At 30.0% G+C, this 12,904-nt stretch overlaps 1 protein-coding gene across 1 annotated transcript; it reads left to right on the plus strand.

Moving 5' to 3' along the window:
* Nucleotides 1-9,179: 9,179 nt before the first annotated feature.
* Nucleotides 9,180-12,694, plus strand: LOC126781128 (larval cuticle protein LCP-22-like). The gene is made up of 4 exons (XM_050505956.1): nucleotides 9,180-9,338; nucleotides 9,605-9,693; nucleotides 10,754-11,014; nucleotides 12,066-12,694. Exons 1-4 carry the CDS (start codon nucleotides 9,324-9,326, stop codon nucleotides 12,286-12,288), a joined length of 588 nt encoding a protein of 195 aa, XP_050361913.1. The 5' UTR covers nucleotides 9,180-9,323; the 3' UTR covers nucleotides 12,289-12,694.
* Nucleotides 12,695-12,904: the final 210 nt, after the last annotated feature.

A 12,904-nucleotide genomic window follows, 5' to 3' on the forward strand; every position in this document is an offset into this window, starting at 1 on the left:
GATTTTAATGTAGCTATACTTTTATAGTCTTTTACCGATACATTGACATTAACCGACTTAAAAAGACCTCAGAAAATGTTTACGACACTTATCCATATCGGTATTTAGGTGATCAGTGTTAAAAATTCTTGGTATCCTTTATCATACGTAGGTGTTCGAACGCATGGGTTCCGTACGTGTTATTTCACACTAATAAAAATGTCACGAGAAATGTCATTGACCCTTAAAAAAAATAAACCCTACTATTAATAATACATTCGCCTTTGTACAGCTTAATTAACTTATTTTTTTAGGCAGTCGAGTAAAGGGTCTTTGCCCATACATATTGGTACTAAAGTACAAACCACTACTGAGCTGTCAGTGCGCAACCAACAGCTGCACTCGTTTACTCAACATATATAAAAGCATACATATACAGAGTATTGGTGTTTGAAGATAAAATGATTGTCGAATACGTGGTACTCACAGTTAAAAATAATATTTTAATATTTAATTTGTATTTAATAAAGAGTTTAACGTATGTTGCGTTTATTTTCTATGAACGCGTTATTGACAATCGTTTATCATGAAAGTCGGTTATCGGAGATACTCTTAGATCTCTCTTTAAAAAAACAGATGAAAAATTACATTAAATCTATAATTTTAATCTTACAATGAACATTTTTTACTTTAAATGGCTGTTATATCTGTTAAATGAATAATTAATCGAGTAACTGATATCGTCCAATGAATGAGACATATATAAACCATCAAGTATCAATAAGTTTTCATGTCAGTGTTATAATTCTTGGCGGCAAAGGAAATTTTTGATAGGATCATGTGAAACTGGATGGTATAAGCATCAAGAGACGAAGAAGCCTTTGCCTGGCGAAGCGAACAAACGCGGACTGTTCTTTTAAATAAGTCGTCTAGACTAGGCTCTTATAATGCTTAGTCGCGACATGCGTATACGACGCATGCGTAAGACTTGCGGTTGCCGACGTTCACTATTACCGAATAAAAAAACAATTGACGGAACCCAAGTAATAAAGATCTCACTTAAGTCCTCGAGTGCATATTTTGTTCATAAAATCATGAAATAATATTTTGATTGGTTTAAGGCGATTTAATATCAATAAGTGGTCATTGAGAAGGTTTTAACGTGATCTTTGTTTATAAATCTGCTTATTCGTTGCCGTTCAACCCCTTATTCGTATAAACGTATTACTATTTCATTACTCAGTGGGATGACTAACAATATTTATGTGCATAGTCAAATTATCTTTGAATTTATACAAAGCGATTATAAAATTTAAATGCAACCAAATAATTACGATATTCTAATTTTATAACTACGTCATATTGTTATGTTTAGTAAATAACGTTAGCATTTATATTAAAAATTAAATAATTCTCCCGGCTTTGCATGGGTAGATAAGAAAAAATATGTATTTATTTGTATGTAGGTTGGGTAGGAATTGCGTAAAATCCGTTCTTAGTAAGCGTCTATGTCGGGTAGAGAGTAAATGTTACAAATTTCAAGTCAATCGGGCGGATACTTTAAGATCTCGTGATGGGTGGTATGTCGCTTATATATATAGAAGATACATATGAGAGAGAAATTAGTGTTTATATATATAGACAATTGTATCCTGTATATGTATTATACAAGCTTATGCTTAATATATTTTGTTGGGTCTGATTAATATATATTTACATGTATTCTTGTTTATTAAAGTCTGTAGAGCTATTCTTTAAGAACAATATCGAAACTCATATAACATAGAACACGATTATGATATGTCAGAAAGTGACATGCGACATTGAGTCTGATAATAATTAATATTTAGATATGATACGTACCAAATTGGATTTCGTTTATCGTAAGCCCATCTTTAAGATTTACACGAGTAAGTTACGAAGTAAGTTCTTATAAAATAGTATTCCTACCACACTAGTATCGTTAATCAATTAAAAAATGATTCGAATAAAAATATTAACAAATAATAATAACTAAACGTCATAATCAAAATAATCTGTGACGAAGCTTCAATATAAAACACGATAGAACAAAAATATATTTTAACGATCATTGGCACGGATATAACAATTTCATTATTTATTTATCGCCAAATTATGGTCACGCGAATTTATATCGGATTTTTATTGTAATAATTAGACATGGTATCATTATTACAGCAATATATAGCCATCTCATTTATTAAAGCCGCAAATGTCATTAATAAATACCATAATGTACGGTTTGGTTTTGTTCGTACTAATTTATTAATAACTATTCTTTAAATTGCCGTAATAATAATATAGTGAACTAGCTGAAACCACGGCTTTGTCCGCGAGAATTATGTTTATGATTGGAAATTTTACATGTTTTTATATTTTGATTACGGAGTTCAATCTAAACAATATTTAATGGAAATTGGTGAAAGCATAACAGATAGTTACTTTTGCATTTATAATATTAGTATGGATTTTTATTTTACGCAACTTTTAATGATAAATGTAATATTATTTGTCTGTGATGTTTTTATATTAATTGTACTCAACATGCAGCCGAGATGGCAAAGTGGTAAGAACGCGTGAATCTTAACCGATGATCGTGGGTTCAAGCCCGGGCAAGCACCACTGAATTTTCATGTGCTTAATTTGTGATTATAATTCATCTCGTGCTTTACGGTGAAGGAAAACATCGTGAGGAAACCTGCATGTGTCTAATTTCGCTGAAATTTTGCCACATGTGTATTCCACCAACCCGCATTGGAACAGCGTGGTGGAATAAGCTCCGAACCTTCTCCTCAAAAAGGTAGAAGAGGTCTTTAGCCCAGCAGTGGGACATGCACAGGCTGTTGAGGTTAAGGTACACAACATTTTTAATGCTGCAAACAATGACATCATTAGTTATTTAGAGGAATAATTTTAAAGCACTCATATATGTCACTATAAGGAAAACACGCTTAAACAAAATCAATGAAAATTGTTTTTTTTTTCAATTTCCAAATTTAAACATCCCGTATGGATGCAGAAGGCAGAGGTCAGGGAGCTTTAGCTTAATGATGATGATACAATATTGCGTAGAATATGATTATTGTAATTGTAACAGCCTGTTAATGTCCCTCTGGTTCGGTACCACTTACCATCAGGTGGAGTAGAGTCATTTGCCATCCCGGCGCTTATAAAACAAAAGTGGAACAGTAACAGGCTGTTACTGTTTATAAAGACAAGACATGACAGATGATATATGACATTGTTGTCTAAACAAATTGATCTCTTATCTCTTACTAATAAACTAAACTAATTTTAATATGATAAATATTGATTAACAAATTATTTAATTAAACTTTAAGATTTTAATTGGTATTATGATAAGTATCATTAAAATGTTGATATGATTTTTGGATATTTGATAAATTTGTTTTAATTACGATTGCAACAGTTTAAAATGGAAATCGAGTAGTTTTCGAAAGTATTATGATTTGCTTATATTAATTTAAAAAATTAACTATTAAGCTTTAATGGCAAGTTATTATGTTCTATAATATATTATCTAGCACGCCGTTGCAATGGCCGTTTATAAGAAAGTAATAAATAAAATTGTCACTGTGGCCATATGTATATATATATATATATATATTTTTATAAGCCGAGATGGCCTAGTGGTAAGAACGCGTGAATCTTAACCGATGATCGTGGGTTCAAACCCGGGCAAGCACCACTGAATTTTCATGTGCTTAATTTGTGATTATAATTCATCTCGTGTTTTACGGTGAAGGAAAACATCGTGAGGAAACCTGCATGTGTCTAATTTCACTGAAATTCTGCCACATGTGAATTCTACCAACCCGCATTGGAGCAGCGTGGTGGAATAAGCTCCAAACCTTCGACTAGTAATTCCCGAGACAAATATTTTAGCACTTAAAATATGTTTACGCGCTCCGACTTTAATTGAGCGTGGTATGCAAAAAGACGTTAAGTTTTCCTTTGAATTTCGATGTAACTCCGATAAACAGTTTTTTTTTTAATGAATGACAAAAATATCGTCTTAATTAAAAGGAGCGGAGATATCTTGATAAGACCAACCCGGATATATTCTAACTGGACTGCTGAATGAAAGAATGAAGAATGAATGAGCAATAAACACATATTAGTTACACTGTTACATGCTAACATTTATGTCACTCATTCATTATATATTCAACCATCAAATAGCAATTCGTGTTGTTGCGTACCGGTGAGTGCAATAAGAGTGAGTGCGCCAATGTCCTGTACATTCTCATAATCAAGGGATTTTACATGTTAGTTCCCAACTTGGTAGCGCATTGACGATATAAGGAATGGTTAATATTTCCAATAACGCCAATGCCAATGTCAATGAGCGATGGTGACTATTTTTCATCAGGTGGCCCATATGCCAGTCCGCCTTGCAATTTTATATAAAAAAAACAAACATTATTTTTTCGTCACATCGTCGAATAGCATCTTCCATAAACCTTAGATGGTATCTATAGCATGAACATGATTTTATTTAGAAGATAATATTTATTTAGATTTTTAATAATTATATTCAAGCCATTAATTAACGATATCACGATTAACAATAATTAGCTAACAAGACAGATATAATCAATAAACATTTGACAAGAATTTAATTTTAACAAAGCAGGAAATATTTAAAAATTTATGACGTCAAATCAGATCGCCATGAAATTAACTATTTAAATTAAAAAAATACTACATATTAGAATTTATAAGTAATACACGTAGTAAGAATGATATATTAATATTAAAAAATATAGATTTTAAGTAAAGGTCATAAGTTCAAATCTGGCAAGAGTCTTTAAAGGCGCTAAAAATTATATCATTGGCGAAGGAAAATATCGCGTGGAAGTTTAAGTACTAATCCGAAAGTAATACTAGATTGTACTTTTATCATCCACCATATCCATAATTATAAAACCAAGACCTTGTGCGAGATTTCTGTTCAACTGGTTGGGTTTAATTACTTCAAATTAATTTTCTAAACTTTACTCATAAATAGCTTTTATATTGCTAGGCAGCGCGTATACCGTTGAATTGACTCTGACTGACCACAACGAAGGCAACTGACTAACTGTGTCTGACTGCCTCATTGGTTTACTTGTTAGATTGTAAGGCCGCAGATCCTGAGGTTGTACAAAACCATTTAAAATGGTGCCTGGAAGTTGGCGATCGAATATTTCCGATATTGCGTTATTACGCAATACAACTTGCGCTTGTATTCTTCTTTCCTTTCCTTTCCAAACGGATTACGAGTGTGAGGGAATACAGAGCGCAACTGTCTTTTTTTGCAATATCCTGCGCAGAAGGTTTTTTCCGTTCAGAATGGCTATCGTGGCCGAAAGTGGATAGATTATAGGTTATCGTCATAACACCGTTGAACTACATTCAAAAGTACTGGAGATGATTTGGAACATACTCCACTCTGCTCCAATGCGGACACACGGTGAATTGTGGTAAAATTTCAGTAAAATTAGACACATGTTTAGGTTTCCTCACGATGTGTTCCTTCACCGCCGAGTACAAGATAAGTTATAAACAAAAATTAAGCACGTGAAAATTTAGTGATGCATGCGTTCGAATCATCGACCATCGGTTAACATTCCCGCGTTCTTACCACCGTTGGTTCTCTGACACATAGCTCTAGAGACATTACCGCTAGAGGTTAATGTGTCACGCATTTAAGTTAAATAACACGAGATACTTATCCGCAAATTAAGATCTATTCATCTAAACGCGCGTCCTAAATCAATCAATAATATTTGTGAGATACTGGCAAAAAGAACAACGGTAATGTCGAGGGTACGCGCGAACTGTTCTAGGTCATATTTGATTGTTATATATGAAACGCTAAGATATTTTTCGCACGAACTTTGTAGTAATGCTATAAACCTTTTATTAAGTTTTTTTTTTTATATTGCAGCATGATATTAAATTGTAAGAAACTTGTATCAGCCTGTGGCTGTGTTGCGTCTGGGGCATAAGATATTAGGTACCCTATGAATTTTGATATACAACAACGTATATGCAAAATTTCATAACGATTGGTTGATTAGTTATATACGAAATAGAATAGTTGATATACGAAAGACTAGATAAACTGCTGTGTGACTATACATTTTTATGAATATACAACAACGTTTAGTAAAGGGGTAAAGCATTCGACGTATTTTTCTATGAGTCATAGATTAAAACACACTCGTTATTATAAAATAATGTATAATACAAGCGACTTCATTCAACTATATAGATGTTTTTAGAAATATCATCTATGGTTTGCCATAATGTCATAACCATGATTATAAACGAGTAATATTCAATGTTTATCACCACGACCGTCGACCGGCGCCAAGGATCTGCGTCACAGTGGATAGCCAGCAATGTGATCGATTCTGAGAAATTCAAAAATATTTACCTTATTTTAGAATATTGTGACAAATAATATTTCTAATTAATTCTAATTCAATAATCTCAATTAATGACTCATAAAATTCCATATCAATACCATATTAAACAATACAATAAAAAATACAACTGTATTAAAATACCAATAGTGACAAATATGCAAAATCATATCGAAATTTATTAAATAAAAGAAAAACAAGCCAAATATTTATAAATACAAATATTCCACATCACATATTAATTATATTAATCAATAATTTAATGCTTTACAATTTTCACTAGAAAACCCTTTGTCCGAGATTTACATGTACACACACATACACAAAAACACAATACATAAACCAAAAAAATATGAAAGATCCGCATGGCCTATTAAATATTTATCATAATAGGGGTTCGATTCCGCGAAAATGTACGTCACAGTCGTTTGCCAACTAGTCATCGAGAAATTATAGAAAATAAATCATGTATGATAGTTTTTTTAAACTTATCAATTTAATTAATTCCTTACATCACAATCTAACTGTTATGAGAAAAAAGTTCAATTTATTTCAGACATCAATTTTGACAAATATGCACTCTAATTCGACTGATAAAGAAAAAAAATGTTACTGGCAAAGGGATTAATTTTGAAGAAAATATTAAAATATTATTATCCATTTTATATCAATTTACAGCAACATTTTATTATCCAAGGAGTTATGTTATTTGACGACCGGCATGAAACTGAGATGTTCCTCTTTGTAATATACGTTTGTAAAAATACAATTATTAAGTTTATGTATCCTTTATGAAATCAATGAATACTAACTCAAAGTTATTTTATCATTTTTTTTTATTTTTGAACAGTATAAAAGTGTAATATTCCTTATTTATATGAATTTTTATATGCGTTTTACACTATATTATTTGGTAAATGTGAAATGTTCTCTGAAATTTTATTATAGAACCGTATACCCAGATATATAGCCTTTGCAGAGTCGAAATAAAATTGAAAACTCCTAAAAAAACATATTAAATAATTTCATGCTAAAACTTTTCAATATTTCATATTCGATGACGTAGGTAAAAGAAATATATTATTTTACTAAAAAAACAACAGATTTATTATCCAATAAAATGTCGTTTCTTCTTAAAAATTTTACACAATTATTACATATTTAATGAAATATAAAAATAATGTTTTTACATTGATAGCGTACTCTATAATATATTTTCCTAGAAGAAACAACATCGTCTTTTGACTTTTGATAAAAATGGACGTTTAACTGCTCTTACAACATATTTTTAAAGCGATTTAAAGGACAGTTTTTGAGAAATTGTATAAATAAATTGTTACGTAATATGAAACGTAATAAATGTTTTTAATTAAATATTTCACTTTATAATGAACTCAACTGCCAGCATTATGTTGTTTGTCAACCCATATTGTTCCTATATTTATTTTTTTCAGAAATTATGTTTATTATATTTTGTCATAATAATAATAATAATATAATATGAATTTTATACAATATAATATAATATTCACAAAATATAACAAAAGATTAAATTTTCTATTAAACTATATTGATTTAATAAGAAATAACATGCATTTTGAATTCTCACTCGTATTTAAATCTTATAATATAAATATATATCTAGCACAATATATTAATCATATAATTTCACTAGAATTTAACTAGCGATCGTAAACATTCATAAACATAAGCACCAAATAACTAAGCGGGCAAACCCGACCATTAGGAAATCCATCAGGCATCCTGCTCTTTATGCTAAATCCGGATAATCAATAATGTGAAATTTTACAAGGCCGCGCTAGATTCGAGGTACGTATGATCCTTATCATAAAGTCATTGTAAAACGTGTGACTTTTCACACCTTTTGTCATTTATATGAATTTTTAAATATCTAATAAAATTTCTCCGTATTTTAGACATCGTAACGGAAATTCGTTCTTACATTCAGTTCGTAAAAATCGAACACAAATAAATTCGATAAAACAACCAATAAAAACAATTTCAAATCATTACAGAGAAGAAATAGTATGAGTCTTAAATTATTGTCTATGGAATAAATGTTATATTTATCACCATAAATAATGCGTATAAAATTAGGAAAAAGAAGCATAATATTTAAAACGGATTTGAATGAAAAAACTTATTGACACCCGGAAATTCGATCGCGATTTATAAATATATATATATATATATATATATTTAATTATAAGTTACTTTTAGTGAACATTTATGATACAAAAATATATTTTTTTTTTAAATAAACGAAATATGCAGACGATATACGGATAACTGTCCTTCAATCTCATTCACAAAGATTATATCTTATTTAACTGAATTTACTATTTTGATTATAATCCCGTCGTAAAATTAAATTATTTAATTATAAAATTAAGAAAAAGTTATAGTCATGACATAACAAATAAACGAGTTTGCTTTTGTTTTTAAGCTGCACCACCTTCGCAATTAGATCCGCAATTAAATCACAACAATACCTAATTGGTGTCATATACTCTATCGATTCCATTCGAATAGAGTATATGACACCAATACCCCAATAAAGTAAATATGATCATAAATGATATGCAGAGATAAAGAAATACGTAGGCCCGCGGATGTGTGCGTAAGTGTATGACACATGTTGAATAAGCTTGTGTTCTGGTTCCCGCGAAGAGATGAGCTGATGTAGCCAATGTATAAAAGCGAAGCGTCGATTTCGAAATCAACACAGTGTTTTGAAATTCTCTAAGGAGGTGTACACGAGATTGACCGTGAATAGACTTCCGCATAGTGATCGCAAAGGTTGCAGTGCAGTGATTGATCTGTAACGTTAAAGTGTTTTTTTTTCTGGAAAATTTTAGTGCATACAGGATGAATTCTTTCGCGGTATTTTTTTTTAATACGTAATTCTTAAATTATTTTATTTATATTGCTTAAAAATCTACGGTTTACATTCATATTTTTATTTTTAATTTAAAATATATAAAAAATTAAAAAAAAAAAATATAAAATTTTTTTGCCTGAATTTTTATTTTATTATAATATAGAACATTTAGTTACATTTATTATTGCTTTTATTTACATAATCTTACTTCTTTAAAATGTTTACTATATTCTTACCAATTAATAAATTTATAATGTTATGGTTACAGTTCGTAGTTGCATTCTGCGTGTGCGCAGCTGCGGCTTCACCTATTGAAAACGGCAAATGGAATCCTTATAAATATGGTGACTCTGGCAAGTAAGTAAATGTCACTTGCTTACTAATAACAAGCCCTTTATATGTAAATCAATTAATATGTGCATTTAATTTTATAACTTCCACGTTTGCTAATTATAAATATATAATATTATATATTATGTATTATAATTTATTTTTTTATTTTTTATTATGAAAATTTAGACTCATTAACCATAAATTAGATCACATTAATTCTTTATAGTAATTAACTATAAACATAATGACCGTTAAGATAAATCATGGAACCAACATACAGATTAAAAGAAATTTATTTTTCATAAAAAATATGTTAAAAGGAAAAAGGTGCATAAGAATATATTTTTGATACTTGAATAATTTTTTGCCTGAATATTACACAAATTATTATATTATCCAATAATGTTATTTTAGTTTATTTTCAAAAACATTCATATTATCGAAGTCTATCAAGTCATTTGGCAATATATTATTATATATAGAATGCGAAACGTGAGCCTTCGGATATTTAAACTGCATTATAACTAACGTGTTACTCATCATATTTGGATGTTATTAAAATAAAATCATGAATAAATATGGATGAAGTTTCTTATAGTGATCGCACTTATTTATATTTTTTTATTTATATACACACCCACAGATAAAAAAATTGCTTTGTTATAATACCACTTTATTAACTATTCTCCTAATAGCTCTAATAAATACATAATGCTTATATATTGAGCCGGTTGGCGTGGTTGGTAGATACTTGCCTTGCACGCCGAAGGTTGTGGGTTCGATTCCCACCCAGGACAGACATTTGTGTTCATGAACATGTCTGTTTGTCCAGAGTCTGGGTGTAATTTTCTATATAATTATGTATTTACAAAAGAAAAGTAGTATATGTAGTATATCAGTTGTCTGGTTCCCATAGCACAAGCTTTGTACAAGCTTAATTTGGGATCAGATGGCCGTGTGTGCAAAATGTCCCAGGATATTATTATTATTATTATATTATTATATATTTAATAGTTATTTAAAAAAGGAAACGAGAAAGAAAATAAACAGTTCATAAATAAAAACTACTAATTTATTGTTTTAGGTATATACCAACAGACGAAGGGAAATATGTACACATACCGAACCCCTACATACATTTAGACAACCCTTACGATGGAGGCTATGGACCATACGCCCACGATTATGAGCCCTACGTCGAAGCTGCTTCGCAAGACATCTACAAGTTGGTCTTAAAGGCGCCAGAAGAATATAACCCGTTTTACAAAGACGGTTATTACAAAAACAACGGAATCAAGATCATTAAACAGAAACACAACTACGATGAGGACAAATACGATTTTCTGTAAGTAATAGCTAAAAATCATTGAGTCACATATTAAATAATTTGAAGTCACGACCCTAAGGAGCGATGTAATTACCATAAATGCAAGACAATTCTCGGACTATAAACGAGTACTCATCATATACAAATTTAACATTAATAAAACAGCGACACAGCTGGCCTTATTTAGATATATATATTTTAATAATAAACCAGATATTATGCAAAAATAGATGATATTTTGAAATTAATTAGTTTTGTTCATAAAAGAAAAATGCTTCGCAAAACTAGAATATTCCACATATTAAATCAGTAGCCATAAATTTATTCCTAATATGACGAAAATCGATTGCCGTCATTATATCACATTAACATAAAAAAGTATGTAACACTTTTAAATTTATAGATATCATATCGTCTAAACAATATCAACCTTGTATAGCTGAATGTCAGATTTATCATTCATATATGCATATAAGATAGCTACGATGAACAGCTATGCAAATTCATCTGCTTGGAATTTTTACTCATACGAATAATTTATTAACCATGTTGTTGACCAGAAGCTGTTTAAAATAATAACAGCTGTCCCCAAGGACGCGAGAGTTAGCAGACTTCCTGAGAAAACTATGTCATTATTTCCTATTAAATCGAAATTTTTGATATTCTACGTTCAACAATGTTATAATATAAGAAACTTTTTTCAACTACAAGTCATTCGTTTTGTTACGATATGAATAAAAAAAGCCTTGACCACTATAAAATTTTAACAGTTACACAGTTACACAGTTGACACGCTTCGGTCAGAGTTCAAGCTATTTATATTCATCTATGACACACATATTGTTATTAGCAAATAAAATATTAACCAATGTTGCATATCAGTTTGGCTCACCTGGGTGGATACCATTCTCTTATTTGCTATTCTACCGCCAAACAGTAATCATTTTAAATCACTGATTTCCAAACCGAATGGTCAATGTAAACACAATGAACGAATCATTTAAATATGAATCTAATAATTATTTTATAAAGTTTAAAAATGGAACATAAAAATTGATTTTTATTTCAGTTTTGAAACCGAAAACAAAATTCGTGCGAAAGAGAACGCCGTGTTGAAGAACCCAAACACCGTCGACGAGGGAATTGCATCAAAGGGATTCTACGAATACATCGGTCCCGATGGTTTCATGTACAGAGTGGACTACACCGCTGACGAAAACGGTTTCCGTCCAAAACTGAAGAGGTTAGAGACCCCTTACTCCGGAAAATGGGTGCTAGAAAAGGTCAACTAGAAATATTACCCGTAATGGGACCAAAGCGAACATTTCCTACCAATTTCCTCATAAAAATCAGTATTTTCAAATAAGTAGACGATACATAATCGAATAGAACTATGCATTGAATTTTTAATGCATAACGAATAATAGATTGTCACGAACATGACATTTCAATATGGTTTTGCCCAAATAATTTTGAAAAATCGTTCCGGTTAATTAACATTAATGTGAAATAATTCTACAATGTTGTCAAAGTATTTAACAGCAAATACTTGTAAAAATTAATTTGTAACGAAGACAGTAAGTTCCTCATCAAAAGGAATAATCTGTCTGTTTAGAATAATATCTTAATTTATATTTTAGCTTTAAGTGCTTAGATGAATCTTTGGATACTTATTTATGAATTGTGATAATAAATTTATATTTCTTCAAACTTTTTTTTATTTAATTAACATAATTATTCGTCTTTAGATTTAGGGAGACAGCAAACAATAATCAAGAGTTAGATACATCTTCTTGGTTACATAAAATATGTTATCTTATATTCGAAATCTATTATTTTTTAATAATAAATTATATTTACAAGAAAAGTTAAATTAAATACAATTGTGTTAACGTAAACTAAAAAAAT

Source organism: Nymphalis io, chromosome 1 (assembly GCF_905147045.1).
Source record: "Nymphalis io chromosome 1, ilAglIoxx1.1, whole genome shotgun sequence".
Lineage (NCBI taxonomy): Eukaryota > Metazoa > Arthropoda > Insecta > Lepidoptera > Nymphalidae > Nymphalis > Nymphalis io.

Coding starts and splice junctions, on each gene's coding strand:
- LOC126781128 (XM_050505956.1), top strand. Junction 9,694..10,753: donor AAATATGGTGACTCTGGCAA/GTAAGTAAATGT, acceptor TTATTGTTTTAG/GTATATACCAACAGACGAAG. Junction 11,015..12,065: donor GAGGACAAATACGATTTTCT/GTAAGTAATAGC, acceptor TTTTTATTTCAG/TTTTGAAACCGAAAACAAAA.